The sequence below is a fragment of the Gadus chalcogrammus genome, chromosome 13, assembly GCF_026213295.1.
Source record: "Gadus chalcogrammus isolate NIFS_2021 chromosome 13, NIFS_Gcha_1.0, whole genome shotgun sequence".
Lineage (NCBI taxonomy): Eukaryota > Metazoa > Chordata > Actinopteri > Gadiformes > Gadidae > Gadus > Gadus chalcogrammus.
The window spans coordinates 7,017,408-7,036,546 of NC_079424.1; the positions used below are offsets into that span (position 1 = coordinate 7,017,408).

The 19,139-nt window shown below is 47.4% G+C and overlaps 1 protein-coding gene across 1 annotated transcript in view; it reads left to right on the top strand.

Moving 5' to 3' along the window:
• LOC130402325 (calcium-dependent secretion activator 1-like) overlaps positions 1 to 19,139 on the top strand; it is a 54,642-nt gene that overhangs the window by 31,745 nt on the left and 3,758 nt on the right. The window contains exons 8-19 of the mRNA XM_056606477.1: positions 1,107 to 1,246; positions 1,655 to 1,721; positions 2,130 to 2,238; positions 2,939 to 3,151; positions 10,335 to 10,471; positions 11,842 to 12,029; positions 12,521 to 12,694; positions 12,885 to 12,986; positions 13,096 to 13,159; positions 13,505 to 13,628; positions 16,507 to 16,539; positions 18,588 to 18,698. Coding sequence (XP_056462452.1) covers positions 1,107 to 1,246; positions 1,655 to 1,721; positions 2,130 to 2,238; positions 2,939 to 3,151; positions 10,335 to 10,471; positions 11,842 to 12,029; positions 12,521 to 12,694; positions 12,885 to 12,986; positions 13,096 to 13,159; positions 13,505 to 13,628; positions 16,507 to 16,539; positions 18,588 to 18,698 — 1,462 coding nt within the window. The remainder of the gene's footprint in view (positions 1 to 1,106; positions 1,247 to 1,654; positions 1,722 to 2,129; positions 2,239 to 2,938; positions 3,152 to 10,334; positions 10,472 to 11,841; positions 12,030 to 12,520; positions 12,695 to 12,884; positions 12,987 to 13,095; positions 13,160 to 13,504; positions 13,629 to 16,506; positions 16,540 to 18,587; positions 18,699 to 19,139) is intronic.

The following is a 19,139-nucleotide window of genomic DNA, read 5'->3' on the forward strand; positions in this document are numbered from 1 at the left end:
CAACAGGAAGACTAGATGCTGGCTGACATTAACACACCTTTAATTCATATTGAACACAGTCGTAGTAGGAGTAAATATTGATCCACACACTACTTTCTGAGGACTAAACAGAGACAAAACATGGCTTCAACAACCGATATAGCCGAGGTAGTCCTACATAGTGTAGTAAAGTGAATGCACAGCGTGAAAGTGTGTGTGTGTGTGTGTGTGTGTGTGTGTGTGTGTGTGTGTGTGTGTGTGTGTGTGTGTGTGTGTGTGTGTGTGTGTGTGTGTGTGTGTGTGTGTGTGTGTGTGTGTGTGTGCGGGTAGACATTGCTGTAGCAGAGCTGTCCTTAGCTGTGACAACTCTCTCTCTGATCCCCTCCCGTTCTCCCCCTGGCAGACCTCCTCAAAGCTCTTTAACTCCTCCAACACAGAGCAGGCTGCGAATTAAGGGGGTCACACTGAACCCAACACTATACCATATCTCTCTCTCGCGCCCTCTCTCTCTCGCTCTTTCTCGCTCTTTCTCTTTTTCTGTCTCTTTCTCTTTTTCTCTCTCTTTTTCTTTTTCTCACTCTCTCTCTTTTTCTCACTCTCTCTCTCTCGCTCTCCATCAAGTTCGACACCATACCCCCTCTCTCTCCCAGCTTCCACACATACCCTTCTCACACTCTCTCTCTCTCTCTCTCTCTCTCTGATTCTGCACCATAATAATTTATAGTTCTGCATCCAAGCTCCCAACGGACACAAACACATACAGTGACGCACACACACACACACACACACGCGCGCACACACACACACACGCACGCACGCACGCACGCACGCACGCACGCACGCACGCACGCACGCACGCACGCACGCACGCGCGCGCGTGCGCGCACACACACACACACCATCACACAGAGGAGGATGATAGTGAACAGTAAACAATTAAGGGCACCTGGAGCTGTATCAACCTGCAGTTTACAACCAATTGTAAACAGTCATTATTACCACTCATTGACAAACAAAGCCAGCTTCAATTTACAACCAGCGGCGTCGATGCGCTCCTCTGAGGGTCGCTGCAGAGCGCCAGGCTACGGTGTTCACGCCGTGTCCTGTGTCTTCTGCTCCGAAACCAGGTGGTCCTCCACCCCACTCCCAACAGCCCCAAGCAGTCGGAGCTGCACAAGATGGCCCTTACCAAAGCCTGCCCCGACCACGATCTCAGGATCAAACTGGCCATTCGCATGGATAAGCCTCAGAACATGAAGCATTGTGGGTAAGAGACATGCAGCCATCCAGTTGTCTTGGTGCCACTTATTTTTCATGGTTTTCTTCTCAGAACAGTGCAGTGGCGGCCTGCCTGCAGTGCTGTGACCTACTTTGAGATCCCTCCCATTGAATAAGAGTGTGGAGCTCCCCCTGGTGGACGCAGGGCTGTGTTTCGAGGGTTTGTCACGCACAGGAATGAAAAGGGATGTAAAATACAAAGCGAAGACCAGAGACGATGTTGCGTGGTGTTGTGCTACAAATGCTATGAAAGAAATCCTGATCGATCACAGCCATGAGAGTGACGTTAAATACCAATGGGGCTGTACTGTGTGATACATTATAACCTGCTATGGATTGTTTTTGTTTGAAATGTTTAGTGAGATAATATGCAGCAATGTGTTTTTCTTGGATGCAGATATCTGTGGGCGTTTGGGAAGAACGTGTGGAAACGCTGGAAGAAGCGCTTCTTTGTCTTGGTGCAGGTAGGAATAAAGACGGAGATAGGAAGTGTGTCATGTTTTAAACGTTATAGACCCCCCTCTCCTTAGCACTCCATCTTACATTTAACTCTTTGACAAGGTCCTCCCGGCTCACCAGATGTTATGGCTCCAGAATGATCCACCACATCATTCGTTACTGTAATGAGCTTATTAATCTCCGATGACATGCAGATAGCAGGACCGTACACATGGGTGCGCGTGTTAACTTCTCATCCGCCGAATGACATGGATTGATGTAGAAAACATCAAACTCACTCCCTGATCCATCTCCTTGCAGATGGGATCGTGGCTTGAGTGCTTAGTGGAGGTCTTTCAGTGATGCAGTGGCTGTAAAGAAAGGAGGTACTATGTGTTGTTGACGTGTGGACTGTGTCACCGCTTATGTTGCAGGTGAGCCAGTATACGTTTGCCATGTGCAGCTACAGAGAGAAGAAATCTGAGCCCCAGGAGCTCCTACAGCTGGATGGGTACACTGTAGATTACACTGACCCCCAGCCAGGTGGGAGCGCGCGCACACGTACACACACACGCACCGGCACAAAGACACACACACACACACACACACACACACACACACACACACATATCCAGATCAACATGCACACGCACACACACACACATATGCACACACACACACACACACACACACACACACACACACACACACACACACACACACACACACACACACACACACACACACACACACACACACACACACACACACACACAGACACACATAAGCAGATCAACATGCCCACTCACACACACACACACACATATGCACATAAACAGACACAAAAGATAATTTATTCAGGCAGACACATTAATACACCCACTCATATATGTTCAAATAGACACACATATGCACGGACAAAAGAGGCAAACGCGTCCAAATAGTGATGCACACACAGAATTGCTCTATGCAACAGTGGCTAACAGCAGTAGCTAACGATATAAGCTAACAACACACAACACTCACTTGCAACAGTTGCTAAGAACAGTCACTAATAACTGTCACTAACAACAGTCGCTCACACAACACTCACTAACAACAGTTGCTAAGAGCAGTCACTAATAACACTCACTAACAACAGTTGCTAAGAACAGTCACTAATAACAGTCACTAACAACAGCCGCTCACACAACACTCACTAACAACAGTTGCTAACCCCCGTGCTCTCTCTCTCCCTCCCCAGGCTTGGATGGCGGCAGGGCGTTCTTCAACGCCGTGAAGGAGGGAGACACGGTGATCTTCGCCAGCGATGATGAGCAGGACCGCATCCTGTGGGTGCAGGCCATGTACCGCGCCACGGGCCAGTCCCACAAGCCCGTCCCGCCCACGCAGGTCCAGAAGCTCAACTCCAAAGGCGGCGCCTCGGCCCAGATGGACGCGCCCATCTCCCAGTTCTGTAAGTCACCCCTTTGCAACCGCATTGCATTTGCACTGCAGTGCATTGCAGTGTGACAACAACGTGTTTTCCGATTTTTAACACGTGAGGGGGAGAGCAGACTTCCATCCCTCGAATCAAACGAAAGCTTTTAACCTCATACCTGTCTCACGCCATGTCTTCCCCCACGCGCCACTAAACCGCGCTTGTGAGTACAAAACACGCAAGAACGTGGGCACACACATGCACACACACACACACACATACACACACACACACACATACACACACACATACACACACACATGCACAAACACACCACACACACCGACTTACATACGAACACACACACACACACACAGGTCTTGCAGCCTCACAGATGAACTTTGACCTCCACCCATTCACGTCTTCGTTTAACGGGGCAAAATAACATACTGTATGCACACCTCCTCTACTCAAGAATGATGGGCTGCCAGGAAAAATAAAAGTAGAGTAAAGACAGGGCAGGGTGAGGACAGTATGTATAAATAGGCCTGTGGGAGGCGGCCCGCCTGGGCCCGGACCGCGCTTCTATCTTCACCAGTGGGCGTCTCCCTACCTGGACGTCTTTCTCCACAGCCTCTAGATGACTAAAGCTGAGGGGTGTGACAGCCCTCAGACAGACCCCCAAAGCCCTCCCCCCTCCTACTCCCCTCCTCCACCATCACCACCTCCACAACCACAACCACAACCGCCCCCCCCCCCCCCCCCCCCCCCCCCCCCAAACAAACTGCAGGGTCAGTTGCTTCTCTAGTCATAACCACGCTGTCCCTCTCCTGGAGCCCCTGAGCAGCTCACAGGGCAGGTAGCCCAGCAAAGGTAAGGCTGCCGGATGGACGCTAGCGGGGCTGTCTCCAGCAATACTTCTTCTTCTCTCTGTTGCCATTCGTTGTGTTGTCGTCCCCCCCCCCCCCCCCCACACACTCCCACCCCCTCATTAAAGAAACAATAATGACTTTCTATTTTTTCTTTGATGTGAAGAGCAGAACGTGTTTTCGTTGGTCAATGTGCTTTATTGGTCTTATTATGCTGGGGCTATCCACTGCTCCACGCTACAGAACTTGGTACCATGTGGCGCTAAGTCATGCAAACACACTCCACGATAATAGATCCTGCTATTCAGAAGACAACATGAGTTTTATTTTTTGTGTGTGCTCATTTTCACGCCTAAGTTGAAATATATGATTGTTTTTCCGTTTTCTTTTCTGGATGGGCTGTTAAACAAAGTGTTCCCCCCCCCCCTCATAATATACTCAACCTCCCTACACACTGTTGAACCACAGCAGACACTGTATGAGATAGGGACGTCAAGGAATCCTTGTGATCTTTCAGTGTGTATCCATCGTTATAAAGATAGACGTCACACGTTAGTTAGGTCCGTCGCTCAAAGTCTTGTCACATAAATTATCTGTTGTTTCTCATGTGGTTTCTTTTTCTTATCGTGTGATCGTACTTGTGGTTAGTTGACTGCTCTGATGCCAGCTGTGTCCACTTCACCTCCCTGTCCTCCTCATCCTCCTCCTCCTCCCCCACCCCTTCCTCCTCCTGCTCCTCTTCCTCCCCCTCTGCCTCAACCTCTTCCTCCTCCCCCTCTCCCTTCTCCCCGTCATTCACCTCCTCCTCCTCCTCCTCGGCCCTCTCCTTTTTCCTCCTGCTCCTCTTCCCTTTTCTCCTCGTCCTCTTCCTGCTCCTCCCCCTTCTCCTCTTCCTCCTGCTCCTCCTCCTCCCTCTCCTCTAACTCCTCCTCCTGCCCCTCATCCATCCTCCTCTTCCTCTAGCTCCTCCTCTGCCTCTGCCCTCTCCTCTTACTCCTCCTCCTCCCTCCCCCCCCCCTCCCCTTATCCATCTCCTCCTCCTATAGCTCCTCCTCCTCCATCTCCACCTCCTTCCCCCGCCCCCTCTCCCTCATCCATCTCCTCCTCCTATAGCTCCTCCTCCTCCATCTCCACCTCCTCCCCCCGCCCCCTCTCCCTCATCCACCTTTTCCTCAACTTCCTTCTCCCCCATGAAACATTGTGACCCATCATGCATACATGTTTCAACCCGCCCCCTAGTGGTCAGGAATGGCACTGCGTGGGACCATGAAACAATAACACGCGCGCACACAGACACAAACACACACACAGACACAGACACACAAACACACACACTCACAGCCCTTCGGGTTTGATCATTATGACTGTATGGTTTATTTAGTGTATTTATGAATATGAATGTTACGACAATCCGGATTCTTATATAATTTTACCAAAAATAATTATAGCCTATGTCATAATCAAATACCAATCAACTATGATTCATTAATATTAATATAACACATTAATGTGATATTATTAGATTTTTTTTAATATATATACATATACATTAGCCAATTGCAAACTTTATGGATCTGTGGATCCATTTCAAAATGGCAGAATGTCATCATTCACAAATTAAATTGGACCTCAGTTTTCATTGAATTGAGTGCTTTAAAAGCCTGCTTACCCCCCCAAAAGTAAACACTCAGCATGATATTTAGTGTGACTGAATGGCTGTACTTAATGTAAATCTTTTAGGCACTTAAACCAGGAACCAAACGCAAACAGCAGTGGAGTGATAAGGAGTCTGAATCTCTCTCCGTCCCTCCCACGCTCACTCTCTCCTACTCTCTTCATCACTTTCTCTCTCCCTTTCCTCTTGCTCACTTTCTCTTGCTCTCTCACTCTCCATCTCTCTCTCAGGATCTCTACCCCACAAACTCTCTCGCCCTCGCTCACTTTGTCTCTTCCTCTCTCTCTCTTGCTCAATCTCTCTTTCTTTCTTGTCACCACCACCACACCTACCACCACTACAACGACCACAAACCCCATCTCAACAACCACTACCCCCACCCCCACCACCACCACCACTCCCACCTCGACCACCCCCACCACCATCTCAACCACCACCATGGCCACCACCCCCGTCCACCACCAACACCACCCCCACCGCCACAAAACTGCCACGATAGCAAGTTGCTGTTTCTTTGTTTTTGTGTTTCTCCTCCTCCTCAATGTGGTTGTTGTTGTTGTTGATGTTGTTGTTGTTTTGAGTCGCTGTGTTCCTCCTCATGCTTTGCCTGTCCCCTCCTCCAGTAACTTGCGGCTGCTAGCTCAGGGTCTGTCCTTCGTCGTGTTGCTAGTCTTCATGTTCTTCTGGTTTGTTCTTTCTTACCCTGCTGTCTTCTAGCTGGACTCAAGGGTAAGTGCTTCCTGTAGCCGACACAGCTCAGATCATCTCCGTCGATTATCTGACAAAGGCAACGTGCTTTCTTTCCTCTCTGACTCTCTTTCTCTCTCTCGCACTTGCTCGCCCTCTCGCTCTCGCTCTTTCTTTCCGTCTCTCTCTTCCCCCCCCCCTCCCCTCTCTCTCTCTCTCTCTCTCTCTTCTTTCTCTCTCTCTCTCTCTCTCTCTCTCTCTCTCTCTCTCTCTCTCTCTCTCTCTCTCCTCTCTCTCTCCTCTCTCTCTCTCTTTATCTCGCTCTCTTTATCTCTCTCTCTCTCTTTCTGGCCCTCCTCTCTCTCTAGCTCCCCTTTCTCCTCACGTTTCGCTTCATGTCTTAGATATTAGTTCGTTTTTTCTTTTTCATGGCCTCAATGTGAAGGTCAGAGTTCAGGCATTCATTCCTGCCAAATTAGGATGCATGTATTTTTATTGTTAGACTTATGATTTGACTTAGTGTTAGCACAAGCTGTAAATTATATTTCTAATTGCATAATTGCCTTCTCTCTTTTATTGATAAAATCACAAAAAGTCCCCTCAGAGTAAAGCAAAAGGCATTAAGTCAAATTAAATGAAAAACATTCTCAGAACAATTTATTTGAATCTCTCTGTTACACAATTATTTAAAATGTTTGCAAAAATATTGACTAATTTGATATTCCTAATTTGACCATATTTTAGAGAATTCCAGAACATTCCAGTAGAATACATTTCGGCCGTTGGATTTGGACGCCGTGTCGATTCAGTCTCTGACACACCGCCTGGAACTAGTTTTCCTTCCGACACGTTTAACTTTTTTTAATAAGCGTTTCTGACCGTGCTTTACTTACCGAGGGACTCAATTGCTTCCTAGTCCTCCCTTTCCGTTGCTCCTCTTCACGAGAGTTGGCAAATATGTACACGGAGTATTCTGAATGCTAATGAGAAGGAGCAGCTTCCAGGCCTCCCCCGTCTTACCACAAAATACTCCAGATATTCTCCTCCCTGCTACATGATGGGACTGTAAAGAGAGAGAGAGAGAGAGAGAGAGAGAGAGAGAGAGAGAGAGAGAGAGAGAGAGAGAGAGACGAGAGAGAGAGAGAGAGAGAGAGAGAGAGAGAGAGGAGAGAGAGAGAGAGAGAGAGAGAGAGAGAGAGAGAGAGAGAGAGGACCAGTAGCTACACCACCGGAAGACATTTCTCCCTCCTTAAAACGAGTCCAATAAATGTATTTTTGTGGACTGCCCTTTTGGATTGTCTGTCTAGGAGGACACATGTGACATGTCTTCATTAATGTTTGATAGAATGAGCAGATTTTTTGTTTTTTTACCTCATCCACTCACCTCTCCCCCATCTTCCAGTGAATGACACAGTTTTGCCTCTGTCCGCTTCATGCTACAAACCCATGTGCGTGCACCACATTGTATTGCAACCCTATTAGAGTGCCCCAGTAGTGGTATGCCTGTTAGTTTGCTCTGTGGTACACCATGAATTAGAATGCAACATACTTCAAGTATTGTCAACTTGCAAATGCGTAAAAAAAACAACTATGGAATGCAAAAAAAAAAAAAAAATCAAATACAAAATAAGATGAAGGGGTCTGCCAAATGTGCATGACATTTCAAATCACAGAGAGAGGTCACACTGTTCTACAGCATGTGATAGTACGTTGATGTATGCAAAAGTAACCGTGTATTCTTCACAATTCTGCTCCTGCTCCTCCTCCTCCTCCTCCCCCCGCTCTACCCTGCCTTTGTAAAAGACAGAACGCTCTCCCCTAGATAAGATTACCGCCCCGGTGATAAGGGGTTTCTCCTTGTTTTCCAACACATGTCTAAGGGGGTGTAGCCCTTCCACTATCTCGCATAGATCAACCTCAGCCTCATGTCTCTTCTCTGCTCTTTGGATACTACTGCCCTATCAGTGGCTCCATCCCCCCCCACCCCCCCCCAGTGGTTCTCAAAGTGCATCCTCCTCAGCAAGGTCACCACTCTTTCAACGCCCTGCACTCAGTAGCCCTCACACCTGCCACACTCACTGTCTGACACATGCTGTCTCTGTCTCTGTCTGACACGTGCTCGCTCACTCTCGCTCTCTCGCTCTCTCGCTCTCTCGCTCTCTCCCTCTCTCCCTCTGTCTCTTTCAATCATTATCTCTTTCTCTGTCATTGTCTCTAGCACTCTCGCTCTATCTTTCTGTCTCTCTCTCCTTCACTTCACTGTCTTCTCCGGGTGTCTGTAGACCCAGTGTGTCGGTCGTTCTCCTCCTAGATCTGACACCACCTGTCTGGCTTTGCTTGTCCTTCTTGCCTCATCGATCAGCTATATTAGCTCCTGTCCCAGGTCCTTTCCTCTTTTCCTTTTTTTTCCTTTTGCTGTTATAATAACAGCTCTCCACTATTCAGATTGCAGCATTATCCTATTAACATTTTGGCATTACCATATTCAGATTAGAGCATTACCCTATTAAGATTAGAGCATTACTTTATTCAGATTACAGCATTATCGTGTTAAGAATAGATCATGACTCTTCATAGATTAAAGCACTAAACTATTCAGAATATATAATTACCCTATTCAGATTAGAGCACAACCCTATTCAGATTAGAGGATTACCTAATCCAGATAAAATCATTACCTATTCCAGATTAGATCATTACCTAATCCAGATTAGATCATTACCTAATCTAGATTAGAACATCATCCTATGCTTACCAGAGCCTGGAGGGGTTCATGTTCAGTGGATAGACTCCGTGCATGGCTGTCATCAACGACGTAGAGAGCCTTCCCCCCCCCCCCCCCCTTTATCACCGACCCGGAGATGGGGTCGAAAATCATCGCAGTTGACAACTGCGGCACCGTTCCCCAACTCCGACCCCCCGCCCGACCCCTCGCCCCGTACTGATGAGCTCAGGCCTCCCCCCACTGGCACGCCCCCCCCCTCCCCTCCCCCCTCCCCCCCTCCCCCCTCCCGAATCATCACCGCCCATCTCAGTGACACACACACACACACACACACACACACGCCAGCACGACACCTGCCGCTCACAGTCGGCGACACAAAAGCGCCTCTGTTCTATTTGGGGAACGCCATTGTCCTGTTCTCTGCACACGTTTAGCGCAGCGCCGAGAATAATAGGGGTGAGCGACACACATTTTAGTTCTGCTATCTATTCTTTTGTACTGCGTTGAGGATAAGTGAGCTTCTTTTATTTCAGCGCTGGTTTCATAAGCCACCTGTACGAGAAAGCGTTCATGCCATTGTGTTGGCTGTTTAGGAGTACAGTTCTAATTTCGCTGTGAAGATCCATCCATCTTCTAGGATTCTTTGGACAGTTTCCTTTACATTAGTCGGCCTCAGCTCACAGGCTTTGGTTCACAAAGCAAACAGCTTGGCTTATTTAAAGGGACATTTATATATACATACATATATATTCTCTTAATTCTCTTTATTTTCCCAGCACGCACCCCAACATTTTTCAGGAGTTGAATGACATAAAAAATAACGAATGGCAGAATCTCTTGAACACATGAATATGAATACTAAGAATGCAATGATCTCTAACCTGCACTTTTATCCACTGTGTTCTCGGCCCCTTGGTGTTAATATGAGGGAATGTGAAACACTTAGTGAGTAGATGCCTGCATGCACAGTGGAATGCCCTCAACCCACAGAGCTTGGCTCCTATACAACACATCCAGTGACTCTCTGACACAATGCAAGTTGACAATGTAAACCTTACTTTTGGTTCTTTTTTTCTTTGAATTTGCACTAGAAGTAGCTAGAGTACCCCCCCCCCCCCCTATATTTTACCTGTCTTATCATGTATCCTTGATACCATATGAATTAAGTTGTGTGCCGTTCTGCTGTCTGCCTGCACCTCACTGGTCTCCTCTCCCCATGAACGCTGTCCGCTTCCCCTCTCCGGCTGGCGTCTGGACCAACAGACGCAGACAGAGCTCAGAAACACGGCATGGACGAGTTTATCTCGGCTAACCCGTGTAGCTTTGACCACGCCGCGCTGTTTGAGATGGTTCAGCGGCTGACCCTGGACCACAGGCTCAACGACACCTTCTGCTGCCTGGTAGGTGACCCCCGCCCCCCAGCCCTCACACCTCCACCCTGTGATGAATGGAGCGCCAACCTTTGTACTGCGGGGTGACCCAGCCACTCACACCTTCACCACGGGATGAATAAAAGAGCTTAGCCTCAGCACTACTGCTGACACACTCACTACCTTCAACTATGTGACGAACAAGGCATTAACTCCATCTGAGTCTCACAGGGATGGGCAACTTTCATGATAAAGAGGGCCACCATTCTTCATCATCACCATCAGAGGGCCATGTGACTGTGCACTTCAACCAGACGTAAACTGAGAGAAGCTACACATTTTTGAATTTGTTGGATATGATTTCCTGTATTCTGGTGCATTTTGGGGATGGCCACTACCTACAAAATCTTCCAGATTCATAACCTATGTATGGTATGTTGATTGAACCAACATACATTCATTGCATGTTTTCCATGCTCAAACAGCCACATGATTGGTTAGTATTTTGATCAGTGCAAAGGGCTCATATACATCATCATTCAATGATGTCACAAAACAGAAAGACAGTGGCCCAACATTAAGTGCAATGAACTCAAACCCAACAAGCATGATAATCACTTCAGGGCAGTTGTAGTAGTTGTAGTGGCGACTTAAGTGGAAATCTTTCATGACTGATATCGTTTCTAAGCAAACTAGACACATGGGTTTGCCTTTGAATTCTATGAACATATACTCTGTTTTTCTTCTTTCTTAACCAAGTTTTCTGTAACTCGATTATATATTTTTTTAAATAAAAATTATGTGCGGAACGGACTGAGTGAGGATGCGGGCCGTATGTGGCCCGCGGGCCACCATTTGGCCATCCCTGATCTGAGTTTACACTTCTGTGTAGCCGGTAGCTTCGCAAAGATCCAAGATCTTTCTATCAGAGAATGTACACCGGGGGGCAGTATTGCGTTTCCGAAGCCAATTGTACCTGGACTAGCAAATCCGCTAATGCAAGATGAGTCTGCTCCATGGAAAATAGGTTGGGAAACGCAATGTACCCATGTGATAAAGATGTTGCAAAATCATTAACATTCACTGCTGAAAAGTGGTTGGTCTATTCCCAACCCGTAGAAAATAGTGTTTTGAAATGATCACACCCAATTTGTTGGGTGTGATCATTTCATTCTCGTGTCTGGATGTCGACTGACTAATCTGACTGATAGAGCTTAACATCAGTTCTAAGAGTTAGTGTGTGATCATGTATGAAGAAAGTCATATTATATTAATCCTACCAGACATGTATGTTTTTATATTCGCGACGCAGCAGCAAGGGCTGTGATTGGTCAGGTCGTTGTAGGACGGCCTGGCCCGGGATCATGCTGGGGCTCACTGCTCGTCTGCCTCGTCCACAGGGGTGGTTCAGCCCAGGCCAGGTGTTTGTGCTGGACGAGTACTGCGCCAGGAACGGGGTCAGGGGGTGTCACAGACACCTGTGCTACCTCCGCGACCTGCTCAACCGGGCCGACAACGGGGCCATGATCGACCCCACCCTGCTCCACTACAGCTTCGCCTTCTGCGCTTCCCACGTGCACGGGAACAGGTGCGTCCCCCCGCCCCCCCCCCCCCCCCCCCCCCCCCCCGTGGTGAGACACCCATGGTGGGGGGGTTGAATGTGGTAGCTTTATTATTTGGCCCGGGGAGAGACGCTGTGCAATCAAGCGTGGAGTGTGTGTTGTACTCAGGCGTGGTGGTAAGGGGAGGTGTTAGCTAGGTGGGAGGGATATTAGTGGAGGGGATGCATTGTCTCCAGCTTCAAAACGTCCCCACATTGTTTTTTTGTTTTATTGTTTGATTGAGCATTTTTTTTTACGTGTTTCAATTGTGAATTTCTGTCGAGTTATTTTTTCAGTTTGCCTTCTGTTGTTGGTTTCAATACGATCATGTTGTTGCTGGTTTTGTGTGTTTTTATTATTTACAACTGTCCCCTTTCTCCATGATTTTCCTTTTTTCTCTGTTTCTCTTCATCATTTTGTTGCCATAGTCTCATGTTGTCCATCCCATTCACCCCCACCATGCATCCCTTAAAGTCAGAGAGGTCAGCAATAACTGGGGGCCCCTGGTGGTAGGGTGTGAGGGCCCGCAGTCCCCAAAACAGAGCTCTCAGGGCCCTGAGCCGGGGACCACCACCTCCTGTGCAAAGGCAAGCAAATTCAAGTTTAGATTGAGGAGGGACTCCAAAGTCCCACCCCTCCAAGGCCCCAGAAGGTGAGATGGTGTCATTGTGTTGTGTGTGTTATGTGTGATATGCAGGAACAGACAGGAGATATTCTTCTCTCACACATTGGCAGGCTTGTCGTTAGTGGAGGTGAAAGAAACGGTCGACAATGTGATTACAGACGTGCACCAGAAGGCCCAGGCCGACCCGGCTTCATGTGTTTGGCTCTCTGCGTTTCAGGCCGGATGGGTTGAGCACGGTGAAGGTGGATGAGAAGGAGCGCTTTGAGGAGATCAAGGAGCGATTGCGCGTCATACTGGAGAACCAGATCGTACAGTTCAGGTGAATTGAGGCTCTGTGCAATGGGGGCCGGTCCTATCGCTAAAATAGCCTTGTCTTGGCTGTTGTTTCGTAATGTTGGTCGGAAATGGGTTCTTTTGTCGTTTTACAGATACTGTTTTCCTTTTGGCCGTCCTGAGGGTGCATTGAAGGCCACTCTGTCTTTGCTTGAGAGGGTTTGTACAACATAACTGACAAACACATGCACACACCTACACACACACACACACACACACACACACACACACACACACACACACACACACACACACACACACACACAGACACACACATAATCATATACGCATATATGTATAAAGAACACACACACACACAAACATAATCACACACACACACACACACACACACACACACACACACACACACACACACACACACACACACACACACACACACACACACACACACACACACACACACACACATAAAATCACTTACGCATACGTGTACACACAACAAACACATTTAAACAACACAATGTCGTCCATAACGTGCGGTAGGTCCTGATGAAGGACATCGTGACGCCAGTGCCACAAGAGGAGGTGAAGGGAGTCATCCGCAAATGCTTGGAGCAGGCGGCTCAGATCAACTACCAGCGCATCACAGAATATGCGATCATTGAAGGTAATCAATAAGCAATCGATAATGACTATCGCAAGGATGCCAAAAACATGATTGGGATGAGAATTGTATTTGTGGTGTTGTTTAGCAACATTTATAACGTTTATTAACGACTGAAATGGCGGTTCCTGCTTTATTTTCTACTGGGCTGTACGTATTACCGTACACACGGTCAATTATCCCAAATCATTTCAGTCGGTCCCCGTTTTTGTATCTCAGTCCAAATAACTCTGTCCTTTGTTTCAGGCCTGCTTTAGCTCTGTGCTGTTTCTGTAGGTCAAGTTTCCTTTTGTGTAGAGGTGTGTGAGTAAAAATGCATTCAAATCCAAAGCCCTGAAATCTCTTGATGTGCTGGTCTCTCATTGTGCGGAGCAAGGCTGGATACAATTCGGACCGTAATTCCCCCCTTCGACGAATGTCCTCCCCCCACTCCCACCGCTAGCTTCCTGTTGATGCAACCCTCCCATGCCCTGCTGTCTCCTGACCTCTGACCTCTGAACGAGCTGACTGCTGCTCGCGGTGAAACAGCAGCCTCTAAGTTGCCTCAGCGATGTCCTCGCTCGGGAACACTGTCTCCCGCTCTCTCTGCCAGTCCTTCCTCCCTGCCTCCTCCTTCCTTCTTTCCTTTCTTCTCCCTGTCCTTCCTTTCTTCCAACCTTCCCTCCTTCCTCTCTTCCTTCCTTCCTATATTCCTTAATTCTGTCCTTCCTTCCTTCCTTCCTTCCTTCCTTCCTCCCTTCCTTCCTTCCTTCCTTCCTTTCTTTCTTTCTCTTTCCTTCTTTCCTTCCTTCCTTCTGTCCTTCCTTCCTTTAATCCTACCCTTTTTCCTAACTTCTTATATTCCTTCATTCTGTCCTACCTTCCACCGTTCCTCCCTTCCTTCCTTCCTTCCTTCCTTCCTTCCTCCCCCCCGCCCCCCTTCCTTCCTCCCCCCCCTCCCCCTTCCTCCCCCCCTCCCCCCTTCCTGCTCTCCAGCTGTTGGTCTTGACAGTGCTATCACGTTATTGGATCAAGTCTGTGTTCAGAAGCGGCTCCCGAGCCACTACTAACCAATGCTGGGGGTGATCTGCAACCCAGCATTACCAACCTGCATGTGCTTAAAATACATCGTGACGAGGTCTTTCTTTATAGACGTGGTGGCATATTGTCAAAGAAGAGAATGACATGAATGAAACAGAAGGTTAACAGCGCTAGAGTATGAGACGGCCACTGTGTTATACTTTACCGCTACATTAGCCCCGTTTCAAGGCCTTGCAGGAGCTTTCAGTACCCGAACATAACAATATGCTCCATGCCTTTAAAGAAACCCTAAGGGTGCCGAAGATACTAAGGAGTTCCAACCTTACTATCTTACCATGCCACATGGACTGATCCCCCCCCCCCCCCCTCCTCTCTGCCTGAAGGTCCTCACTAGACCACACTATAGTCCTGGTGATGATCACTAGACCACACTATAGTCCTGGTGACGACCACTAGACCACACTATAGTCCTGGTGATGATCACTAGACCACACTATAGTCCTGGTGATGACCACTAGACCACACAATAGTCCTGGTGATGACCACTAGACCACACTATAGTCCTGGTGATGACCACTAGACCACACTATAGTCCTGGTGATGACCACTAGACCACACTATAGTCCTGGTGATGACCACTAGACCACACTATAGTCCTGGTGATGACCACTAGACCACACTAGTGATTTAGTTGAGTTATCATCACCAGGACATTGGTGATGTCCTGGTGATGGTGGGCAGGACAGCGTCACCTCCTCCCTCCCCCTCCAACCCTCCCACCTCTGACCCTGCCTCTTGCATGCACCCCATCCTCTTTTCTAGGGAAAAAGAGGGAAATGTATGAGCACCCTGTCTTCTGCTTGGCATCACAAGTGATGGATTTAACCATCCGTGAGTACCTTCATCAACCTCCTCCCCCTCCTCTGCCTCTCCTCCTCCTCCTCCTCCTCCTCCTCCTGCTCCTCCTCCTGCTCCTCCATCGATTGGGGCAGCTTCTCCCTCACCTCATTCCCTCACAATCCTCCCCCTCCTCCCAGAGGACATTCGCTATGCGCCCCCCCCTCCATGCTTCTTTATATCTGTGGCTCATGTCTGTTAGAGTGAATGGAGAAAGTGAGATCGGGCTTCAAGGCATCCACTGTTTCTCTTAATTACTCCAGACTATTTCTATTTTTTGTTGTGACCAAGTGCCGTCTGTCTGCGATCGGGCGTGAATGAGAGGTCTGGTCTTGTTTCGCTTCTTACTTTTGGTTTGGGACCGCCTGTTTCCTTTGACTTGAATGCATTTTTACATTTGCCTACATTGTTATCTTCTTCCTTCATCCCGGTGGTTTTGTGTCAGTGGTTGTCGATCCCCTGGAAAGGTAGGCTGCTGCACTGGGGTCAGCTGGTAAAGGAGAGAGAAAGGTTATGTTACCGGGAGAGAAACAATGGGAAACCTCTTTTTTTTTGTTTTGTGTTGTCGCCTTAACCGTGCAATCCAGCTCAACTCAAGTCCCGTCTTTTGTGCGTTCTGTCCTCGACTCTGTCGCAGATGTTCGGAGTGTCCTACCTGTCTCTGGTCTTACCTGTCTTTAAATGTCTGAACCTTGTCTTGTATGTTAACCCACATCTTGTTGTCATATTTATTTTCCACAGGTAACCGTTTAAGTGTTTTTATTTATTTTAGTGTCTTGTGACATTTTGTGTGTAACTTACAAAGTCCACTCCATCTGAGCAGAAAGCCCTTCTGGAGGATTCTCTCAAAGGGTCTGACGGCGATGCCTAACGAGCTCTGCCCTGTACCGCGGTCAACGTAGCGCCACTACACTCTCACCTTCTCCTGTTTATCTGCTCTCTTCTCTTCTCTTTCTTGCTGAAGTTGAGAAAGGTCAAAAGGATCCCAAGGATCCAGGTGAAGCAATGTTCAGCTTATGGCCTAGCCAAAGTGTAGATGAGCACTCACACAAACAGAACACACACACACATTGCACACAAACGCACCCACACACACACACACACACACACACACACACACACACACACACACACACACACACTGCACACACACACAATACACACTGCACACACACACACACACACACACACACACACACACACACACACACACACATTGCACACACACACACACACACACACACACACACACACACACACACACACACACACACACACACACACACACACACACACACACACACACACACGAACACACATACACAGTACACACTTATTACCCACACACACACACACACACACACACACACACACACACACACACACACACACACACACACACACACACACACACACACACACACACACACACACACACACACACACACACACACACATACACACTCACTCACTCACACAAAAACATTATTATCAGTCTAATGTTTTTTAAATATATAAAGTATTTAATTGTCACTTGCATGCATAAGGAAATGGCACTTCTTATAACCGATAAGACTACGAACTGCACATTCGTTGGAGCCGTCAAAAAATTATTTTGGTGGAGATTGAATTAATTATTACCATTTCAGACAGAGGCTATTTAAATGCATACATTTACTTTAATTTAAATAAGTTTAGCCTCAAGTGCAAATTTTCATATTGCTGAATTATCCCTATGTCTGTAGGTGGAATAATTGCAAATAGAAGAAAGCAATACAATCTCTACCAAAAAAGTGTTAATTAACTGAATGCTATGCATATACATTCATGTTAGATAAATTAAGTTTTCCTCATTAAAATATCCTTACTACTCCCTTCATCATCACAGTCAATGCAAATGTTTTAGATTTCCCCCAAACCCCCTTTTTGCCTGCTTCTTGAAAGTTTAAAATACGTTTGCATACTACTTTCATAATCCCCCATACATGATCATATACTGCAAATCCAAGTTCCTGATGCATCACAGAAATGAATAACATTAGGCATAGAAGAAACGCGTAAATATATAGTCTTGAATTTAAGTAGCCTTAACCAAGAACATCATGACATCTAATATGAATTCCTTTAGTGCTGCACTATTATTAAACAGTGCCAATTAAAGCGAGACACACAGATCCTAATCTAAACCCAGACATAAAAAAAGATAAAGCAGTTTTCATTAAAATTGTATATCCGTTTGAGCCACAGTCTACATGTGATTCGTAATTCACATTTTTTAATCTGTGCGTCAACATATCCTCAGACTCAGACCTCCTTCACATACGCCTCAACATTTCCGTGTGTCTGTGTGTGTCCTTGTTCAGAAACTGGTCTCGCATATAAATCCCAGCAACCAACACTGCGAGGGGGGCAAAGCCAGCAACTCCAGAGCATGTGTCGCTTAACATAATGAAAGACATTCTGTAAAAACGTTATAAATACATCATCATCAAAACCTCACGCGACCACCACAGAGCCCCAGAGCTCTCTGGTGCACAACGCATCTATTTTCACAGTGTTTGTCTGTTCAGTGTTAAGGTGTCGTCCCCCAACCCCCCCATGCCATGCAACAACCTGTCCCTATAGATGCCTCACGTTCAGTCACATCACACCATGCATCCGTCCAATGCCTGTGACATCACCCCCCTCTCTAACCCCCTCCCCCCCCCTCTCTCTCTACAGTCTAAAAGTGCTTGATTTTCCCTGCAGCATTCATTCTTTCATTAGATTTTTATCTCCCTCACTAAAACCTCATTCCAGTGTTGCCTGATGCTTGAACTTGCTTTCACTGAAAACGATGCTAGAGTTTAAACGCTACGTCTTGTGTCAGCAAGTCTTTCGATTTTTCATCTTCTTTTTTTTTTTCTCCTATATTTTGTAAACTGCTAAATATTGACATGAGAATGCTGTTTATATATTTAGCAAAGTAACCCCCTCTGGGGCCTCCCCTGTCACGGTCGGCTAACTGCTCTCCCCTTGCCCCGAAAATGCCCCTTTTTACCCCAGAGAACGCGGGTCGCTTGGTGACCCCGGCCAAGAAGCTGGAAGAGACCATCCGGCTGGCGGAGCTGGTGATAGAGGTCCTTCAGCAGAACCAGGAGCACCATGCAGAGGTGGGCGAGAGACACTTCCTTCCTCCCTCTCTCTCTCTCTCTCTCTCTCTCTCTCTCTCTCTCTCTCTCTCTCTCTCTCTCTCTCTCTCTCTCTCTCTCTCTCTCTCTCTCTGACTCTTATCCTCGATTGCCCCACAGTGGCGCCTCTGTGGTGATTCTCAGTGGTCTGTTAATGACACTGTTTTGATGCGGACGGTAAAATAAGTAGAACTCTGTCTTAGATTTGGTTTAGCAACGCACTAATTGGACAGCATGGGGCGACATGCGACGGGGCTTTTAGATTACAAAGAAAATGATGAAGTCTACGCAGCCCGCCCGACTAATTCATAATTCACGACTCACTGGTGCAATGTTATATAAACGGATAGATGCCCTAAAAGAGTGGAAGTATTCCACTGTATTCAAGCCAGTCAAATTATAAGTAGTGGCACACGTACAGCCTAAT